The sequence below is a fragment of the Betta splendens genome, chromosome 10 (assembly GCF_900634795.4).
Source record: "Betta splendens chromosome 10, fBetSpl5.4, whole genome shotgun sequence".
NCBI lineage: Eukaryota > Metazoa > Chordata > Actinopteri > Anabantiformes > Osphronemidae > Betta > Betta splendens.
In genome coordinates this window covers 18,314,451-18,335,507 of record NC_040890.2, presented here as the reverse complement: position 1 = coordinate 18,335,507, position 21,057 = coordinate 18,314,451, and the positions used below count along the sequence as shown (strand labels likewise).

The following is a 21,057-nucleotide window of genomic DNA, read 5'->3' as shown; positions in this document are numbered from 1 at the left end:
TACTGTGAATAAAACCCAACCAAAAGCACAGTGCAGGAGATGAAGGGTTGGGGGAACTGGTGCCGATCATCCCGCGACCTTTTTCAGATTAAGGAAGGTTCCTTGTTCGACGCTAGTCGGCGTGGAAGGCGGGTTCTTAAACCTGTTTGAAGAACGAAAGCCCGTCTGACATGACAAAGCTCAGTGCACATGGTGTGCTCCACGGCAGAAGGGTTCCACTGTGGCTTGGTTCTCCCTGGCTGCTCTGAGCACAAATTAATAACAAAGTAAGGAGAATTTTAGGGGTTTTACTGTGAGGAACATGCAGCACTTCCAGTGAGTCCTACCAAAAACCAAACAATGTTGAATGTCCAGTCAGATTTCTTTGCTCAGATTAAATATTAATCAGATGTTTTTAACAGTTTACCCATGTACATGTTTGGGTGCACAGACTGTAACGTCACTGTAATTTGTCTCCCCCATGTGGCAGAAAATGAAATGACTTAAAAGTTCAATCATTGACTCTATCAATAAAAACAACAAAAGAAAAAAAAGAAAACAATAATTTACAACATTTGCATGAAGATCACAACAGCATCACATTTTCCTCCACATGATCTGTTTCGTGGTCCATTCCTGTGATGAGCTCTGCATCAGTCTGCAAGACCAGAAACACGACATCTAAGGCTTTTCTCCATGCTTCTTGCTTCACACTTAGATTATCATAGATTTTTATTGCTTGTGTTTTTATGGGTGAGGAGGAGACACCTTCCTCCCTTTCATCCTCTAAGAAAAGCTGTGAGAACTGTGCGATAGGTCCATTACAGTCCTGCAGTTGTTGACTGACCACAGTCCTAGCTCTGACCTTTGAGGTCCTTCCAGTGTTAACCATTACAGTACATATGTAATCAATTAATCCATCTGCCATGAGATGCAACACCTCCCCCTTATAGTGGGTTGTCCCAGTGTCCGTTGTGGCTCGTTGGACCGTGTCACCATCCCAATTTGTGCAGTACTTTGCTTGTTTCTGAAGGCGATGGATACAAAGCATCTCTGTCTCTCCTGCACCAGGCAGGAGGGCTCTGTCTTTCAACGCATGGTGCAACCGAGAAGCACAGGCCCAAAACTGGTCCTCCAGGGCCTGCAGCTTGCCTTGTACGTAGCTTGTGAGGATCACTGTAACTAATCCACTGTTCCTACAAGTGGAAATATTCACAGCTGTCATATGCTTTCTGTACTGGTAACCAAGGTCCCTCCATAGCTCAACCTTCACCCCGGTGGCAACACACTGCCTGCTCAACTGTGAGGCATATGTCACTGGAACAGCTCCTGTTGCACTGGCAAACGTTTTCAAAATAGAAGCCTTCACCTTTTCCACCACAAGTATATTGTGTCCACAACAGCACTGAATCAGTGTGTCACACATAAGTCCACTGACTAATATCAGGTTCACTTCCAAGCTCAGCAAAAGTGTCACAACTTTTCCCAACCATTCATCCTCTTTGCTTGAACTTAACAAAGCTGGCTGGTCACTCACCCGATGTAAACCTGCTGCTCTACTAAAGCCTAGATGGCGATAATTATATGATAAATCACCAGTGATAAGAGCAACCCGTATGTGTTGATTTTTTAAGTGACGTGCAACCGAAGCCTGTTCAGCAGATAAGAGAAGAATGCAGCCTGGTAAAACGCATGCATGTTCCTCAGATAGGCCAGGGAGCAAACATGTGACCACTTTAGAAATGTCAAAGGTGACAGAGCTGTTAGCTTGTTGATTTCGTTCTGACTGCAAATAGCTGGCTTCAACAGCTAACTTCATTGCATCTGCAGAACCGTGGCTTAATCCACCAGCAATGTGTGCAATGTTGGGACCTTGAGGCTCAGGGGGCTGTGAGTCTGTGGAAAGATTTTCAACTCTGGTCTCACAAAAATGTCTGCTGAGCTTTATTTTCACTTGTCCCACTGTACTTGTAGCTTTCTGACTAACTTTGTGCTCTCTGTGCATGTTGGATGATGTTTGTGAAGGCTCTACGACGGGTTTCTTCAGCTGCTGAAGTCTTACATCAAAAGGCATTGCAGTAAAGCTCTCTGAATGAGCTACACTAAGATTCTCCACTGGTATACTGCATTTATTGCACACATCCAAGCATATCCCAATCCCTTCAGACATGGCTGAGATGATGTGTGATACTGAAATTCCTCTCTGAAGGCATTCCAAAGCAGCACGGCTCCACGCTCCTGCAAGGAACAGCAGGCTTCCTGATCCTGTGCGGTACACGCTGTGGTGGGCTTGGATGGTTTCATAAACCAACTGACCCACAGCACAGGTCAGCTCCAGGTTCTCAAAGAGGCGAACACACGAGCTCACAAGAGCCGACTCCCCACTGGCATCATCTTGGATAAACTTATACGTTTTATTGGGACCCAAAGCAGAATGTGAGAATCCGGCCAGTGCTGAGAGCTTCTGCAGTCCAATGTGTTGACGTTGATTCAAAACTGTACTTGCCGGCATTTTCTGAGGTGCCTGAATAGAGAACAAGGAAATGCATAGACCAGAGAATCTGTAGCGTTTTGCCAAACAGACTAAGAACGTTACATTGTTAGAATAATTCCAATTATTTTACCTGTTAATCAGTGATTGATCAATAAAGCCATAGCATAGCATGTTAGCTTAGCAACAACCTACAATAATACGCTGGTTGCTTCATAAATTAGTTAATTTCCTGATCCAGCCTTATTATCAAGCAAAGAGAAATGTAGAATAAAACAGCGTTTCCATAAAACGCTCCTGTAACATGTTATATATACCGTGAAGAAATTTCTTACGCTGTAATAATGTCACTTCTGCAACTTCCCCGCTGCTCAGCTGCACGGACCATAACAAATAATCATTGCGCATGCGTCACAGTTCTTGGTTGCGTAGAGACAAGAAATCTTTTCAACGATTGGTCGCCCATACCACAGTCCATTTGTTTCTTCGTGTGATAGGGTGATAGTGTGACGTCACGTCAAAGCCGGGGTTTCTATTGGTCAGCTCTCGTGTTATTCCTGAAGGAAAAAAACAGCCGTTACCCGTTTTGTTGACATCCGATCATCAAACACGCCACTGAAGCTTTCCTGGCTAATATATCACTTTAAATGGTATAAAGTCAGTTTAAAGTATAGTAAGAGCTGAAAGTGAAGTAGTTAAGTATGAATTAGGAAGAACTGACGGTTATTTTAGCTTGAAGACGTGTTTTTTTATCTTAGTCTCGTAGTGTACCACGGGAGCTAACGTTGGATAGCATAAGAGTTGAAGAAAAACGTAAATAATCGCCCTCTAAGGGTTACTGTGCTTTATTATGAAACTAAGTACTGAGCAACTTAATGTTGTTTGTTTTCAGGCTTCAAGTTACAGGAAAACAGTTCCCTCGGCGAGTCAGAGGAAAAAGCCAGTTCACAAACCCGAACTGACAGAGGAGCAACGGCAGGAAATTAAAGAGGCTTTTGATCTCTTTGATACAGATGGAACTGGAACCATAGACGTCAAGGAGTTGAAGGTTTGACTCCGTTTTATTTGAACAAGCATTAAAGTAGTTTAGTGCAACGTTACTTGAGGAACACAGTTTAAAATGCACAGTCTCAAAGAGAGCCTCAGATTCGCTGTGTACCGCAGGTTGCCATGAGGGCTCTTGGGTTTGAGCCAAAGAAAGAAGAAATCAAGAAGATGATTGCAGACATTGACAAAGAGGGCTCTGGAACGATTGACTTCAATGACTTTCTCAGTATGATGACTGTGAAAATGGTGAGTTTGATATAATGGAAAGTAGTAGCAGCTGGACCTGTGTTTGTCGGCGCAAAACGTTTCCCTCCTGTATGCATTCAAGTAGCTTCCTCAGCCTGTGATCTGCTGATTGAATGGGTTGGTGCCCTCTACTGTTCTGTAGCTTTTTTTAACCCCACCCGCAGAGAGAAGACTGAGAGTCTGACTGATTTCACCAAAACGTGACGTAGATAATAATTTTCTGTCCGTATAAAGACAAGATTAAACCGTGGTTGAAGTTGGACATTTTTGTTTAACAATCTTTTGTAGTTATTTAATTCAGTTTATTTAAGTATGAGTTACTTAATTTAGGTTCTTCAAAATATACATCTCAACATGTATCTCAGTGAAGATTCTTAGTCGTCCAGGTGAAGTTGTCTGAAAGTTGTCATGTAAACTGCACTAGCTCAACTTTTAGACATCTCAAAATGTAGCTTATTTGTAAACTTGTGTTTTCTTTATTATTTACTGTTGTTTTGTATGATTTCTCTGTCAGTGTTATGTGCTTATGTCCCGATTCATTGTTGATAGAGTGAAAAAGACTCCAAAGAAGAAATATTAAAGGCCTTTCGGCTGTTTGATGATGACTGCACAGGAAAAATCTCATTCAAAAACCTCAAGAGAGTTGCCAAGGAGCTGGGAGAAAACCTCACAGATGAAGAATTACAGGTATTGTTGTAATACATGAGCACGAACAGTAGAACAGTAGAGCCACTACCCACAGATTTATGTAGTTATTTACAATCATTCATGCGCACTGTAATGTGTGAGAAAACCTGATGTTTCTTTCACGAGTCGCATCTATTTTCATCTACCTCCTGTACTATTGAGAAGTGCAAGTGTAGCGAGACCTGGACTAGAGACGGCACATTTAGTGGATGTGGTACATGTGTAAAAACTGTGGTAAAACCTGTGATGTGGACTCACAGTCCAAACAGTAAGTGTAATATTGAAAATCAATACTTAACTTTTTTCTTTCTTTATACCCCTTTCCCCATTTAGATAGGACATTTAGATTAATGCTCAAAGTCAATGTGATTTTTTAGTAAATGCAAAAACCCTGATAGGACTAAACCTAAACATGTTAATTACCCAGGAAAAACTGGTTGCAGAAGATTAGTTACCAGGATGGGAAATCCAAGCCATACACCATTCACCATTTGTTGGAACAACCTGTGCACTGACAAAAAGCTGTACGAGTGTGTTGCGAGGCTGAGAGAGACTTGTTCTGGTGTTTCACATTTCAGTGCTGAACCTTTTATTCCTGTTTGATCGTACAGTGTGTCTCTTTGTTTCAAACCTTTTTAGGAAATGATTGACGAGGCAGACCGAGACGGAGACGGTGAGGTCAACGAGCAGGAGTTCCTGCGCATCATGAAGAAGACCAATCTGTACTGAACTGATCACTGCAGCCTTTTAAGCTGTTTCTTCTGTCACAGTAGTTTTAACTCAGGCCAATTAGTTTATTTGTAAATAAATATTTTGATAGAGTATCTTTGTACATTTTTTTCTACAACAACAAATAAATTTATTTCATCAGTTGATGTGTCTGTTGTTACTTCAACATCAGCCTCACAGTGTCCTGATACATTAAAAGTTAACATGCAGCATCAAATTGCGTTTTAATGTGTAAAATAAATAAATGGTTGTAGAGTCATTTTCAAACCCTGAGCACTTCATCTGTGGAAAGAGGAAAAAATGCTTTGGTTTTGAATATGTCAGACGATAATTTCAGTACATTGTGGTTGCTGCAGCGCATCTTGCAAAGCACAACATGCCAACAATGGTCAGATGCCGGAGAACAGACAGTGAAAGTTCTATGACTAAGTCGATGTCGACTAACCAGAATTATTACAGTCAACAGAAATGACAAGCGTGAAGATGAGATGAGTAACTCAGTAAAAGTGACTCTCGCTTCATGCTTCGAGTTCCTGAACCCAACTTATCTGAAGAACATATTGTAAAACAGTCCTACCTACACTTTTGTTCATCTTATAGGAAAGATGATCCTGCTGATTAATTGAAATATACAGCGGAAGGTTTTGGCCAAAGCACCATACCTTGTTAAAATAAACAGGATATTGTAGTGACGTGTTTTTCCGAGCCGTCAAACGGTTGTCTATTATTTTGAGGATGCCTGCCACTGATTGTGAAAGTCATGATAACCTGTTCTAGACAGCACAGGAACATCAGGTGGAAAATATGAAAAGTTACTTATGAAAAAATATTCCATATAAAATGTCTGATGGCATGAAAATACCAGCACAATGAAAGTATTGTGGGTTTTTAAAATCACAACCTATCTAGGTTAAAGGTTCACAAGTTAGAAGAACTGAAAAGGAATTTTTATGACGCTTGAAGCTAGATTTAAATGTAGAGCTAAGCTTCATCTTCCACTGTGATAAATTAAAGTGCAGCATTTTTTTTAATCTCCTGAGCCGAAACCTGAATAGCGGAGCCAAATCAAAAGGCCAGTATATCAAAGGCTCCTTTTATGTTCCCCCCTATGACTCAAATCTATCCACCTTCTTGGAGTTCAAAGTGCACCACATGCCAGGTGAGAGCTGAAATACGGCACCGTAGCTCACTTTGAGTGGACGGAGGAGGTCATGAGTTGGCACTTCAACCAGGAGCGTGTGCCACCTACTCAGCTGCTGCTGGAGTCATGTTCAGGCATTTTTCCCATGAAGCCTCCTCACAGGTGGACGTCATCAGCACCTTAAGTTTTCTAAACACTCACAGGCCCCGTTATCGGGTACCCACCATGACCAATTCCATCCAGAGACAGTCAGTTTTGAGGTTGGAGTTGTTGCAAATGTGATGATGCTCAATTGTGTTTATTGCTGAGTTGAGTCGTAGTGGATTCAAATACATTCAGAGGTGGTTCTAATGTTTGGCCCCTCAATCAGTTTGTTTACAGTGGCTCCATGGTACGATTTCAGCTCCCACTACAGCTTTACTGTGTTCTCTGAATCTGGAAAGAACAAGAACCTGCTTGTTCATGTGCGCTGTCAGTGCAAATGATATTTGTGTTTCATTGGTGTGAAACCCACATTAAAGATCCCACCGTAAGGGCAACGCTCTAGTGTCCAGTTAGAGACGAAGGTTTCTGTTTTATACAGGTCTCAGTCGCAGCAACAGACCTAGAGGCAGATTTAAAACCGTGCTTTTGGTTCGGAGGTCACATTTTTGAAGCGTAGGTGTTGTTCAAGTGGTGGATGTTTCATGGCCTTTCCAATCTCCACAGCCCCTCAGCCGGGCGTTATTCCCCTACTGTCGTGGTTAAAGAGCATTCACATCACAGGCTGTTCAATACTCCCACTGCTCCGCTGCTCGTTGTCTTTTCCCATAAAACGAATACTTTCCAAAACAGCTATGCGCTGTGCGTCTGGTCGCTGCTGGTAAAAGATGATCGTATTATTAACTCCTAAAGGTCAAGGATGTGTCACCGCTATGCAGGCAACCTATTTTCTCAAGCCCCCTCTGAGTAAAAGATGTTGACGAACTAATAACTGTCATTGTGCCTTGAAGAAGCAGAGTGACTACATCAGGGGTACGTTTGTTTTACCTTCACACACATTTGTAAAATAGCTGGATTATTAGACATTTATAGAGGGATGTTAGCAACGTAGCACTGCTCTAGTGTTTAATGATCCTAAATTCATTTTTAAATTTAAAAGTGCTTCATTTATTCTGTGATTGTACAGCTGACTTCTCTGGCTACATTGACTGAGAGGGAAACTGTTTTATCACAGTGTAAGATTAAGCCATAACTGTCTGATATCGCCTGATCCATTATCAGGACTGTTGTTCATCTCCAGTCATTTCCTCGCTTTTGATCAGCCGATTACACAGAGCAGCGTCTTAGCCAATTATGTCTAAGTGTCTATGCAGGTGTGTCAAACTAGTGGATCCGTCGTCTGTTCCATCACAACTCTACCTGACAGCTACGGTTTCCAGTGTTCAGTCAGAAGCTTATGTCCATGATGTGGAGAATAGTTGTGAGTGCGCCTGGAAACGAGAGCTCGCATTCACATAGAATCTGGTGAAGGTCGTTAGCTTCGTATTTGTGTCCTTTCACTTGGTTCCTTCAGTGATTCAGACTCTCTCCTTTTTCACTGTACGTGAGTGTCTCAGTAGCACCTAAAGCAAAGCAGTCTGGAAAATTCTCTGTTAAACTATTAAGAGTAAGACTATTAAAAAGTAAATAATTTGGTCTCTACAAATTGTAAATGTGCCTTTAAATATAAATATAAATAATAACCATACATATATAAAACCAAATATTTAAGGCCCAAACTGAATACTGAATTTTTGCTTTGGCCTTTTCATCGTATATTTTTAGGGCCTAAGTGAATAGCGCTGTCACAAAGTAACAAATGTGGGAGAGATTCTAGCTGACTCTTTATTTCCAGCTGTTTAAAGCTTCAGGGAATGAAACATCAGCACTGATGTGATGCTGTTGTTGAATGTTGTTTAAATAAAGACACGAAACTGAGGGTGATCTCACATTCAGACGAGACACGGTTTTATCAGATTGCTTTGAAAAGTCAATGAAACATAATATCCATCGATTCAGCACTTTTGGCTGCGATCCGGCCGCAATTAACAGACGTTGCATGATCTGGAAAAACGAGGTCACAAGCAGGACAGGAAAAAAGTGATTCCACCTGATCGACACATCACCTGTCTCTCGTACAAACAACCCCAGGCAGCAACTGGAAACTGGATGAGACGAGACACTGAAGCCTGATGTGCTGCACCAGATCTGCATCTGTGCGGTGGTAAATTCCCACCCTGCAGGTTTCGTGTCCCGCCCGGGTTTCGTTCACATGCGCTGCTTGGACACGGTGGCGCTGTCTGACCTGCACCCATGACCTTATGTCAAACATAAAGAAGTTAAAGTCCTAATGGTGTAATCGTGACTGACAGGCTGTTTACTAATTGTAACGAGCTGTGTCATTCCTCTTGTGCTACCGGTGGAGCACTCAAACAGGCGATCCCCCACCCACACCCTCTGTTCTTCCTGTGCACTTACGGTAATATCACGCTCGCGTTTTCAGTCCACGGCTTTACCTTCGTTTAGCTTCTGCTTTAATAACTGTGCAGAGTGAAGCAAACCCCTGGCTTTCCGGCCGGTCAGGGCTTCAGGGTGAAGTAAAGCATTATCGGCCGTGTGTCGCTGTGTTCGTGCTGCCGCGCTTCCCTTGAGCCCACTCGCCCCGCAACCCGGAAACGCTGAGCGTCCGCAGCATTTCATCATAGGAAACCGTACTACTGCAGTGGGAGTAGAAAGTTATCTACATACTTCAGTAATCTACAAGAGTAAACACTATTGCATAATAGTTACAGATACACACATACACGAAGCTTCAACAAGGCCACTGCAGCACCTCCTCTGTTTTAACCTCAGCACTTGAAAAAAAGAAAATATTTGAGTTATCTACAGAATTCTACTGCACACTTTTACTTAACATTTATTTATCAACCCAATTGTCCATCTCACAGCTGTCTGTGTTTAAAGCTGCGCGCACAAACGCACGCTTCAAATCGCACAGAGACGTAAATAAGCCAAACAAACATGACATCACTCCAGTACCACAACGTCAAGTCAAAACAAAACAAACAACAATTATGATATTGATGAGCAACAGCTGTGGCTGAGGCATCAGCGCCGAGGCTACGTAATACTGAAATATACAGTGGAAAACCAGACTGAACTAACAATATGAGCTACAGCATCACGTTCTGCTGGAGGAGAAAAAGCTCTAAAATACTGCAGCTCCAAGAGTCAAGGCCTCCTCAGAACCCGACTGATGTGAGACAACTGCAATTTAATTCAAGTCAGGAATGTTCCATACACACTATAAATAAATATTACCCCACAGTTAAAAAATAAAAACAAACTTCATTAGATAAAAAAGACTAATTTGCTCAGAACAGGACAAAGGTTTAGTTTGTCACATGGAACAAAAAACGGACCGACAACTGGAGGTCACAAAGAAGAAAGCAAGCGTTTGTGCACAGAAGGACGTACAACAACAGGAACAGCTGCCAGTCGGATGCACGACCCGAAGACAGAATAACAACCAACAGTTAAGAAATAAACCAATTAACACAAATAAACAAAGGGAGCCACAAATGCAGGATGACAACAAACACAAAACTAACACGCAAGTAAAAACCACCGCGGAGCAGGAAAGTTCATCATTAATAAATAAAAAGCTTTTTGCAACAAACTCAAAACATGAGGCACAGAACAAAGAAACAAACCAACCCTGAAAGAGGAAGCACAATGGACACAGTAACACAGACTGCACAAACACAGAGCTTAAATTAAAAACAATAACTAAAACAGGTCACGCTAATCAAACTGACAACAGGAAACGACAAACAGGAAATGAAATGACAAACAACCAAAAAAAGGAAAGCAGAGTCGTAACAGCAGTAAACGAAACCCAGGCTTTATTCTGATCCCGACCTTTGACCTTTGAGGGGATGAAAACCACGCTGGCCTCCTGAGATTCTGGTGTTTCAGACTCTGAACCCAAACGTCGACCTGCTGTCGCGTCGTGTGCCGGTGGCGCCTCGCTCACACCTGCTGCCCTGCGTTTAACACTCACTGACCACAATCAGCAGCTTCACTGGGTGTCGACTGCGCTTCTTCACCATCGCGTTGTGTGTGCGATGCCTTCCACCACCAGAACCAGTGTCACCACTGGGGACAGCGACTGGTCCCCTTTGTCCCACACGTCTCCACACTGGTAAATGTTAAGACAGAAACAGATTAAGGTTCATTTAATACCAGTGTACAGGCACTGCTCCATTCAGTGCCAGGCCTCTAGACCACATGCACACACACACACACATGCACACACACACACACACACACACACACACACACACACACACACACACACACACACACACACACACACACACACACACACACACGCTCGGTGGGTTCGAGGGGTTCCCTGCTGCCAACCAGAGGAGGAAAGTTCTGGTGAATCTTTGAATGTACCTGCAGACACATTTTCCCTCGTGTATGTGCATCACAGGGACTCCTGATAAGACGGGAGTCAGAGGGTGATGCACCTCTCAGACCAGTCGAAGCCCCCACCCACCTTTTCCCTTACGCTGACGAAGAAGAGGGGTTTTCTCTTTCAGTCTTACTCTCACTTCCTCTCCACTGGTTCTGAAGCTAGATGTAGAGATAATGTGGAGGGAACATATGTGTGAACGGGGCCGACACGCTGCGCTAACTGCGTGCGTACATGCATGCATTGACTAACATATGATGATCCTGAATTTCCACAGTGTGTGATACTAAAGTAATGCAGAAGGTCACCAAAGAAGCTCTGTTCACTTTCATACAAACAGCCATTTTGCCTTTGCGATGACATCATCTGTGGCGTTTCTCTGTGCGCTTCCTATTAACCACGCGTTCACCCACCGCGGGCTGCAGGGTGGGCCGGCGCTGCCCGGCCTGTCATCATCCACACAGACGGGTGGTTTTACCAGCCGCACCGCGCAACGTCACAGGCGAAGCTGCGTTTACAGCGCGACACCAGCGCCGCGTGGAGATTCCCAACGTGCGGGTTCCAAGTCAGAAAGTCGAGCACGAAGAATTATAACTGGGCCCAAAACCCATTAAGATGAACCTTTAAACAGGAGGTCTCAAAAAAAGAGACAAAAAAGAAAGACTTGTGTTGAATCGTAACACGGAAGACTTTGTTGATCAAGCAAAACATTACGATAAGTGTAAAGCAACAATAACACACGCACTAATCAGCACAGCAGAAGACTTTGATATCAATAATGTAGCAGTCATTTGTTTATTATTCTACATTGGACACACGTCAGGCGTCATTTGTATTTGACCGTAGCACAAAAGCGGCTTCATTGATTCATATTCGGTATTGGTGCGACAGTGATTCAGCCGCTCATGATTTCACGGCATTCCCCAGCGCTCGTGTCGCGTCGCCCTCGGCCCAGCGACACTCATCTACATGAGGCCGGGCCTCTTGGGCCGGCGCCCGCTGGACTTCCTCCTACACAACCAGCATCTCCTCACTTCTTCTTTCGGCCCAACATCACTATAGACGATGCTTCCTGTTGTTGAAAGAGGCGCTTTGTGTTTGTGTAGGTGGCCGTGATGCGGTGAAGGCATTCAGGTTGTCAATACCACACCTACGAACGCTACCTATGACACGGTATCGCTGCGGCTCCACTGATTCAAAGTGAAAATGGGAAGTGCCGTCTTCCTGCCGTTTCCTGTCGGGTGCACTCAAACGGCTTTACGTTCACACACCATCTATAGGCCCCACGCACGCGCCGCCTGACGCCACTCTCGCATCACGTAGTGGCGACTACCAGCGGAAAGAAATTTCTACTCACACCAGTTTCTGCAGCTTTCCAGTGGTTTTCCTGCGTCCCGAGGGATGCGTATAAAAGGTAGGTCACCCAGCTGTCTGCATTTACAGTAACTCTTGAAGCACTTTGTGGACCTGCCTGCCGCCGACACTGAGAATATGAAGCTGGTTGCTCTTTGCCTCTTTGCAGTCTGCTGCTCGTCTCTGGCCAACACATCAACTGTACTGAACCAGGTCAGAAAGCTAAGAGAGGTTCAGAAGGAGCTGAACGATGTGAAAGACACCGTGCTGGTACGTTCTGCCACTTCTGCCATTTATTTCCTTCACTTTGATCGTGTGCAGTGGTGCTTGCTGGTACTAATTGTTCTTTTTGGTTGGTTTCGTGCAGAAAAGCGATAAGATGTTTAATGCGCCACCACAGGATATTGAGGTATGAAATAATAATTCTTCTTATTGTTTTCTAGTTTTGCTCAGGGTCACGCTTTTATATTTGTGGTTGCTTAGTCACTGTTCTCCCACTTACGAGGACTAATATTCTCATGTGTCGGCTACTGTAGGAGGACATCAAATGATGTGTGAAAACACGAAACGTGTTGTGTACACAGCGTCCAAAGATAATAGATAATAGATTTAAAAGTTTTCTTTAATATTACATACAAAAACACACTTCTGTTTGTGTATTAGCAGAAGTGCAATTGTTAATTTTGTACAAACCTTTTTTTTTTACAAATTCCAATTTTTACAAAATTGTTAACTTTTTGGATTTAACAAAATTTACACTATTGACATTATTTAATTAAAATTTATTTCCAATATTTTATTTTGAAAAGTACAACTAAGGGAACGTTTTTAGGCACTATAGTGAAACAGTTGGGACCGGTGTTTCTTTTTAACTTAATCTAAGTTTAGCTGAAATATTAGGCGTCGTGTTCCACTAGACGTTCGCCTCTAAATATCAAAGCCCACATTCATTTTGCTGGTGTTGAATTGAGTTACATTGTGTGCAGCCACTTCAAAGAAATGTTTTTTAAAATCAACTTGACTACCTGTAAATTCAAATCAGGCTTGAGCTGCTGAGTGACTCACTTCCAGAGTTTGCTCAGTGCATTCTCTCAGCTTCCGTTCGCTCCAAAGAGAAAAATGATGAGTAATCAAGCAGAGCGCAGACAAAACCATCACACTTCCTCACAGCACCGCAGGCGCAAAGCGTGTCATCTGAGTCAAACCTACAGTGGCAATTAATGCCCGCGTGAAGCTGTCAGAGGCCAACGCTGCTAAAACCACTGTTCAGCCTTCACTCCGGCCTTGACCCGTTTGACCCGGGCACGTCACACCAGAGCCAGGAGAAACGAACCGCTTCGCTGGGAAAATGTCACATCGTCAACACATTCACACCCGCTGGTGGGAAAAACGATGCTGATAAGAAAGTGTCTCATCTTCTAATGAGAAGAGAAACTTAAAATAGAAGAAGAACCCTTAAAATAGTGGAAACTTTATTGAGTGAAGTTTCAGTTGTAAAGGTGTTATATGAGTGGATGTGATTGGAAAGTCACATGAAACCAGAAGCTGCAGCTTTCTTGTAAGTTTTTTTAGGGCACAAACGAGTTCATCGCTTCCAAAACACTTGACAGAGCGAGAAAACTAGACAGACAGAGCACCTTTATTGTCCGCGGTGGGGGCATGACTAACTCTACTAAATCTGCATTCATTTCACTGACTCGCCCGTGTTGTCAACAGGACGGCTGCTGTCTGTCGGCCCTCAAGTGTTTTCGCACCAACCTGGAGATCGACGCTGCAGAGAAGCCGCAGAGGAAACTGTACCGGAGCCTTCGGAACCCGCTGACGGTGAGCAGGCGCCGCCGGACGCCGCGAGCGCCAGCTCTTAAGCTTCACCGTTTCTGACCACACTTTCTACCATGTGTTTCAGGAGAGCGCGCTGGCGTTCTGCACCTCAGAGAACAACGTAAGAGCTGTTCCGGTTCACGTTTTACCTGATTACAGTGCTGCATGTATACAGTCTGTGTGGGCTCACTTCTAACGTTCATCCTCTCCTGCAGTCGACCTGTCAGTCGTGCGACTCGTTACCAAAGGTGAGCGGCAGGGAATTTTTCAACAGACTGGAGTCTCTGATTCAAATGGTGAGTGCTGATCGCTTCTTTGATACCAACTACATAAATTACTCAAATGTCAGTTTTTCCTGTTGTGGCTTCAGGACGAGCCGCTTGAACATTCAACTGCTGTGATGACGTCAGTCTCGTAACGGTTTGGTGAATGTGAACGCTCTCTTTGTCCTCCTTCAGGGCTTGAGCAACCTGAGCATGAACTAAGAAGATGAAGTTAAAACCCAAGGTGGAACAAAGAGAACACACTACACGAAAAAAAGCTCAACATGACTGAGTCTACATGTTGTAGTCGTCTATTTAATTTATTTATTTAGTTTAAGCTGTGATGAATGTACTTTTAGGAAGGCTGCTTTGCTGCCACCCAGTGGACTTGGCAGTTTTGTTTTTCACAGAAAGTGAAAGTTAATTTTGTAGTTCTCAAAGAATATGAAATACTTAACCTCATGTATACTATGTATGACATGCCTTAGTACAGGAATACTTCACTGAAATGTTTGTAACCTTTTAAACTATTAAATACTTATTTTACACATAATTCATCTACTTTATAGCTGTATTCTGCTGAAGTACACAGAATGCTACTTTTTATTGTCATTTGTTTCTCTCTCATGCATTTTCACTGATTAGTGTAAAAAGTTTCATTGTAGTCACAAATGAAACCATATTTAGCCAACTAGAAAAACATTTCCATAGTAAAATGAACAGTGAATTCTGTAATGCTGAATGCGTAGCTGAAGAATCACAGTAAGTAGGTAAAACATTGAAAACATAGCTAGTAATTGAGACATTTCAGGTGTAGCTGAATGTATCTGTGGAAGAAGAGAACGTGCTCATTAAACAGCTGAATCTTTGCAGAAACTGAAGCAGCTGAAACATAACTGAAACTAGCTGAGGAACTGAAAGTATAGCTGATTGGATCTGCAGCGCAATAAGTGCAGAGCTGAACGTGCAAACGTTAAAAAGCAAAACTGTTTAAAATATAATTTTTAAGATTTATTTTTTTAATATAATATTTGCTACTCTCCTTTAAACCGTTCATCTGAATCCTATTGAATACATGTCCTTCTATACATTTATTTTTATTCTTTCTTTCAAACATAAAACCAGTTAATATCAACACAATATTTCACACGTATACAAGAAAATGCTAATTCGCTTTCAACTGACCTAGTACATGCTTGAACGGAGTAGAATTAAGTTAGACTTATCTAGTCCTACCCCAGGACCTCAAATTTCAATCACTGCTTTGTAATCAATATCTATTATTTTCATACATCACATGAAAGTATGATAAGGAATTATTACAGAATGTGAATAGTCAAATATTCTTATACCACTCCAACAATGTCCCACCTAATTTAATCATGAGCCTGTTCTTGCCTATATCTTAATTGACACATTTATATTTAGTTACCACTATTTTTATGTCTTCGCTTAATTTATTCCATAGTTTTACACCACTTATAGAAATACAAAATACTGTTTGAAAAGCTGGCCATTCTCCAGCTCCCCCCAACCAGTAAACATCCAGAAAATGAACATCCAGAAGGTGAACTGCTCCAAGTACCTTGGTGTTGACCTAAGCAACAAGCTGGACTGGACCAACAACACAGATGCACTGTACAGGAAGGGCAAATTCACATCTATGCTGGACCACGAGTCCCACCCCCTGCGGGACACGCTGTCTGCCCTGGAGAGCAGATTCAGTGACACTGATCCACCCTCGCTGAGGGAAGTAGAGATTCCACAGCTCGGTCCTCCACTGTAAAGTCAGACTTTACAATGAACACTTCCCCACGCTGCTACATACAGTATTATACCAGTCACTTTAACAACCGCATTCGCTTCAGCCCCATACACTCTTATACACTTTATACATCACTATTATGTTCAACCTACCGTACACTGTACACTAATCTGAGATAAACTAATAACAATAATAATAATAATAATAATAATAATAATAATAATAATAATGAACATGTCTGACTCGAATAACAATACTGTGATTAGCCTGTGAGCTACGGTTCCTATGGGACAAAGATGCTTTTATGTCTTTTGTGTTGCACACATTTCTCCATTTGTACCAATAGTGTGTTGAGCATCAGCTGGAGGTTCTGGCGCCACCTATTAAAGCTAATTTGTAGTTAGGGTCAATATTTCTGTTTGTACACTTTCAACTTTTCAGAAAAAATAATTATTGGGGCGTCGTGTTGTTGACATTGTGTTGTTCAGCATCATAGCAACCGTATTACACAAATATGAGATGTTCTGTGAAAAAGGAAGCTCCCTTACACAAGTTTCAGCCAGAACAACACAAGTCATGCAGAAACTGCAGTAAACTCCACAAGCAGACACTCATTCATCCATCCACATACGAGTTGTGGAGCTAATCCCAGTATCTCCAGGTTCACACACAGACCTGAGGCCACATCAGCGGAACCGGTTTATCTCATGTCCTCAGACAAACACTGTCTGAAACCATTAGCTGTAATAAATGTTTTTTTTTTAAAAAGGAAGCTGATTTGTGACAATGTAAGAGGATATGTTGAAACTATATTTTCACAACCTACCGCTAGAGGGCATATGTGGGCTCAGTTCCACTGTGGGTTTCAGGCAGCCAGGTGTCCCACAGTGTCTACACATCCTTCACCACAGCCTTTGCTGTACACTTGAAAACAAAAACATGATAACATTTGTTGTGTTCAACATGTTCAGTGTCCTATTGTTGAATAAATAAACAAATTTTAGAAATACAAATCACACCACCTTTCTCATGTCTTATATGGTCTTTTATAATTGAATTTAACTGGGTCTGGACCTGTGGTGAGCAGCTAAGACCACAAAAACAGAAGCTCAAATAGTCCAAATGCCACCAACTCTCACAATGACAGGTGCAAGTTTGTTTTTCAGCAGATGCCCTCACTACTGTGGACTTCCCATGTGCTACAGGGGATTTTAGCTGAAGAAGTCAGCAAATTGAAGGTAAACCTCACACCTGTGCTCCAGCATCACTGAAGTCTCGAATTTTCTGAACAAACAGTTTGCATCAACACATTTATTCTCTGTCCTCTTGAAAAATGTTTCAGGATACAAAGTTTCAAAAGGTAGAATTTAAAGCAGATTAAAGCATAACATCATTACCAGGGCTTCATCATGAAATAGATTTCTTCCCAAGAACTTTGAGACAAAAATGAAACCACCATGTGAAGCATTGTGTTCTTTCCTCTGCTCAACACTGACCTGAAGTTCAACAAACAGATTAATTCAGTTGTGACGTTGAGCTTTCTCCAGTTAAGGTCAAGTCTTTTCTTTCTTTTAATGACTTTGAAAGCTTTTATCAGCTCCAGACTTAACTACCGTAATTATTCAGAAACTTCTAGACTTGAAATGGTTCAAAATGCTGCTGCTCATCTATTGAGAAATTTAAGAACGTTTCACCATATAACCCCCATTCTGGCTCCCTTCACTGCTTCCAGTTCATTTTAGAATGAACTTCAAGCTGTTGTCCATTGTCTTCGAGGCTTTAAATTACTTTGCTCCGCTACGGTGGCACACTCCACCAAGGTCTAAATGTAAGTGATGGGGGTGGATAGCAGATATCAGAGCAGCGTCTTACCTACTGTAACATCTGTTAAATAACTACTAAAAACCCAATCATTTATTTTGGCTTATGGTGCTTAGCGAAACCGACTGTCTGAAACTGTGTGAATTCTTTGCCAGGTGTTTTGTTTTTAAAGTACTATACAAATAAATTTAATTTGATTCCTTAATACTGACATCACAACAACAAAAGCCTACATAAATAAAGAGTAAATGTTGGATAAATAGATTGTGTGGTTGAATAATCATCAAATAATAGTCAAAGGGAACCTTGTCCTAGAGTCTCCTGTACCATCTACTGCTGGTGTCAAGCCTTGAATCACAAAAGTGGTCTAAATGATGGTCAGACACTCACTCATCCATCCATCCATCCATCCATCATCTCAGCCCACAGGGGTCACACAGTTTTCAGTGTAAAATATGGAGAGAGACACTTGAATTAAATCAAGCCATCTGTATTGATTTGGGACTGTGAGAAAAAGTAGTACCCAGAGTAAACCCACACAAGCACAAGGGAATAGGCAAATTACAGTACACACCCCAACACACCTGGGACATTGGCCTAAAATCATTTAAACACAGTTATAGGATTACGGTAATTTCCATGTATTTCTTGAGTTTGTCAGGTAATAAACTGCAAAGACAGCAGCGGTTTACATGACCAAAAGAATCAATAGTGAAGTTTTTGAATTTCTCAGCAACTCCAGGGTTTCAATCTGATGCCTGGCATTAACCAAACACTTGTGAGCTACTGGAAAGGTCCAAATTGAGTAAAATACACTACAGGCTGAAAAACTGAGGTTTTCTGCGGAACTTGGTAAGAAAACCAAACACACACTAAAATGTTCTAACAAAATCTTGCAGCGCAGGGTGGAATTACCTGAGGCGTCGTCAACAAAGTAAACTAAGAAGCATGAGCAAATAAACAGATGTGCAGTTGCAAACAGCTTAGTAGGTGTCGCAGGTGTCGGTGCGAGTCCCTCCAGCTGTTTGATGTTGCAGTCACACTGGGGTTTTTCCCCACGGTGGTGAGGACACAAGGTGCAATGTGCATACACGATCTAGGAACTACAGGTCTGATAAGTAGTCACGTTGTTGACTCCTACTGCCAAAGAAGTCAGGTCAAGTCCACAGATGTACATATTTAAGTGTCACTAATGAATGAGATCACTGCAGATGTGTGTATAAAATATGTACAGCCCTTAATAAGCTTGTGCTCTGTATCATTGAAGCTGGAGTCATTACATGCGTAGCTATAAATTGTGCGTCGTTCTACACTCATTTGACACCTCATGAACGCATAAGGACAGTTTGGTCCTCAGTGGATCGGCTCAGCATTGATGTTCCCTGTTCTTTAGTGGGCCTCCACCTGCAGCGTCTGCAAATAGTTCATTCCTGTTTCAGAGTAGAGTAAAAATAAAAAGTCACTGTAAATGCGGTCACGTCACATTAACAACTGCAGATCAAAGCCCCACGATTACAGCTAACGATGCGTAGCCACGTTTGCGCTTCCGAGTGGAGATGCTACCGTTAGCCGCTAATGTGGCTACACCTCACATGCTAATGCAGGAAAATAATGAAACGTTTTCAAATGATGAAAAACGCACAGCTTTAGACTAGGCACAGTCCAGGTTTAGGTTCAGGTTTGCTCCATCTTTGAGCTTCTGCCTTGACGTGAGTCCAGCAGAACTGGTCACACTATGGTGGGGTTTTATGACCATCTCACCTTACTTGTACATAGAAATGTTTGGCTCAGCTTTAAAAGTAACTTCTTGAATATAAAAACAATTTGGTTTCTGGTATGATAAAAAACAATAACCTTTACTTAAAAACATCTGGCCGTGTGCTACAAAGTACAGAAATATGCAGTGAGGATGCAAGTGAGAGGGTATAAAGGTTAAATCTAAGCCAACTTAAACATAACAGCAGCAACATTTAAAAAGGTAAGTATCAACTGGATTAAGAATCCTTCAGTCAGCTACTAACATTCTGTTTGATTTGACAGCTCATGATTTTTATCTTTCCTTTGAAGTCTTTCTCCTCGATGAGACACATCCCTGCTCAGTTTACTGACAAAAGCCACCTCAAGGTTTGAAGGTTTCATTCAAAATTAATATACATTAGAACCAAAAAGATCCAAACGCGAAACAAACAAAGCAGAGCTAGAATTTATAGATCAGCTTCTCCGTTCACCTAACAGACACCTGGGTTGAGCAACACTGTGGTGGAATACTTACATTGTGGTTTTGCCTTTACTACGCTGCAGCGTCAGAGCAGAGCATGTACATGTGGCTGCTCCAGCTGCACCTGAATGCAGGGCTGCTTCTATCAAAAGGAAAAATGTTCATAGAAAGCACAAGATATTTTAAAGAAGGGAGCTATTGTAGTTTTGTTTTATAAAATGTTTCCCGTCTTTTGTTTGAGGCAGCGGATTGTCTTCTCACTGTCACCGCAGGCTGAAGAGTCTGAACTGAAGGTGAAATGATGGAATTCAAAAAAATGTGAAAATTGTGTAAATTTTCAAAAACCTTTATTGATAAAGTGAGTAAAAAAATAAAACAAGCCTTTCTCTGGTTTCTTGATGCACGTTTATGGGCAGCATGCGCCTGAACACTCAAACACAGAAAAAACACTATCTGACTCAAGTACAACTTGAGCACCACTACTTGATGTCATACCCTCCTGTGGCAACCAGACCTGTTGAGTCTCCACTGACAACACCTCTATCACGGAAACTAACCATTTTATTTCCTATTTCATTCTGTGTCGGGGGGTGGGGGTGGGGGGTGCAGCGAGAGTTGTGACGCTCGGCCTTTGGGGCTTGAAAGGCATTTTCTGGTAAATGTGTGTATTTAAATGACACCACCCCCATACAAAGCATCATAGAAAGTGAAATGTGGAATACAGTTACATTTTTAGGAGATTCAATGATTTACTATGATGTTATGCAAATTCATAAATATATATAGAATTGAAAACTACTGGTTGTTAGCAGGTATCTAAGTGACAAACCGATGTCCAGCTGCAACAAGTTACTTTTCCAATACACAGATTCCAACTTATGAAGTTAGAGAAACTGATTTCACTGATGCATATTCAAACATGGGTTTACATGCAGCATGCTGGGCTCAGGTGGCCGTTCAAGTTCTGTCACCACATTAACACCACACTCTGC

General features: G+C 42.1%; 3 protein-coding genes across 9 annotated transcripts in view; 2 read left to right on the top strand and 1 right to left on the bottom strand.

The window, feature by feature from the left end:
• Nucleotides 1–271: 271 nt before the first annotated feature.
• The window catches only part of bbs12 (Bardet-Biedl syndrome 12), a 30,284-nt gene continuing 9,498 nt past the window's right edge, over nt 272–21,057 (bottom strand). Inside the window, exons 2-4 of one of the 5 annotated variants that reach the window (XM_055512214.1) lie at nt 10,263–10,542; nt 2,939–3,027; nt 272–2,503 (exon numbers count right to left, since the gene is read on the bottom strand). In XM_055512214.1, coding sequence (XP_055368189.1) covers nt 566–2,491 — 1,926 coding nt within the window. In that variant the 5' untranslated portion in view covers nt 2,492–2,503; nt 2,939–3,027; nt 10,263–10,542 and the 3' untranslated portion in view covers nt 272–565. The other 4 variants (XM_055512216.1, XM_055512215.1, XM_029165902.2 and 1 more) reach the window with 4 other exon arrangements.
• Nucleotides 2,982–5,320, top strand: cetn4 (centrin 4). 2 transcript variants are annotated; one of them, XM_029165910.3, is made up of 5 exons: nt 2,982–3,120; nt 3,363–3,518; nt 3,635–3,763; nt 4,313–4,450; nt 5,090–5,320. In XM_029165910.3, the coding sequence occupies exons 1-5, from the start codon at nt 3,118–3,120 to the stop codon at nt 5,177–5,179; spliced, it is 516 nt and encodes a 171-aa protein (XP_029021743.1). In that variant the 5' UTR covers nt 2,982–3,117; the 3' UTR covers nt 5,180–5,320. The 2 variants fall into 2 exon arrangements, with proteins under 2 accessions (XP_029021743.1, XP_029021744.1); XM_029165911.3 differs by lacking the exon at nt 2,982–3,120 and adding an exon at nt 3,144–3,283.
• On the top strand, nt 10,536–14,814 carry LOC114864906 (interleukin-21-like). 2 transcript variants are annotated; one of them, XM_029165914.3, is made up of 7 exons: nt 10,536–12,238; nt 12,347–12,447; nt 12,545–12,586; nt 13,894–14,001; nt 14,084–14,119; nt 14,214–14,294; nt 14,457–14,814. In XM_029165914.3, the coding sequence occupies exons 1-7, from the start codon at nt 12,226–12,228 to the stop codon at nt 14,481–14,483; spliced, it is 408 nt and encodes a 135-aa protein (XP_029021747.1). In that variant the 5' UTR covers nt 10,536–12,225; the 3' UTR covers nt 14,484–14,814. The 2 variants fall into 2 exon arrangements, with proteins under 2 accessions (XP_029021747.1, XP_029021746.1); XM_029165913.3 differs by having other exon boundaries at nt 10,536–12,447.

Bases quoted from the DNA above. Each gene is read 5' to 3' on its own strand.
- cetn4 (XM_029165910.3), top strand. The intron at 3,519-3,634 runs GTTTGACTCCGT...TGTGTACCGCAG, and splicing joins TAGACGTCAAGGAGTTGAAG to GTTGCCATGAGGGCTCTTGG. The intron at 3,764-4,312 runs GTGAGTTTGATA...CATTGTTGATAG, and splicing joins GTATGATGACTGTGAAAATG to AGTGAAAAAGACTCCAAAGA.
- LOC114864906 (XM_029165913.3), top strand. From the start codon at position 12,316: ATGAAGCTGGTTGCTCTTTGCCTCTTTGCAGTCTGCTGCTCGTCTCTG. The intron at 12,448-12,544 runs GTACGTTCTGCC...GGTTTCGTGCAG, and splicing joins ATGTGAAAGACACCGTGCTG to AAAAGCGATAAGATGTTTAA. The intron at 14,120-14,213 runs GTAAGAGCTGTT...CCTCTCCTGCAG, and splicing joins TCTGCACCTCAGAGAACAAC to TCGACCTGTCAGTCGTGCGA.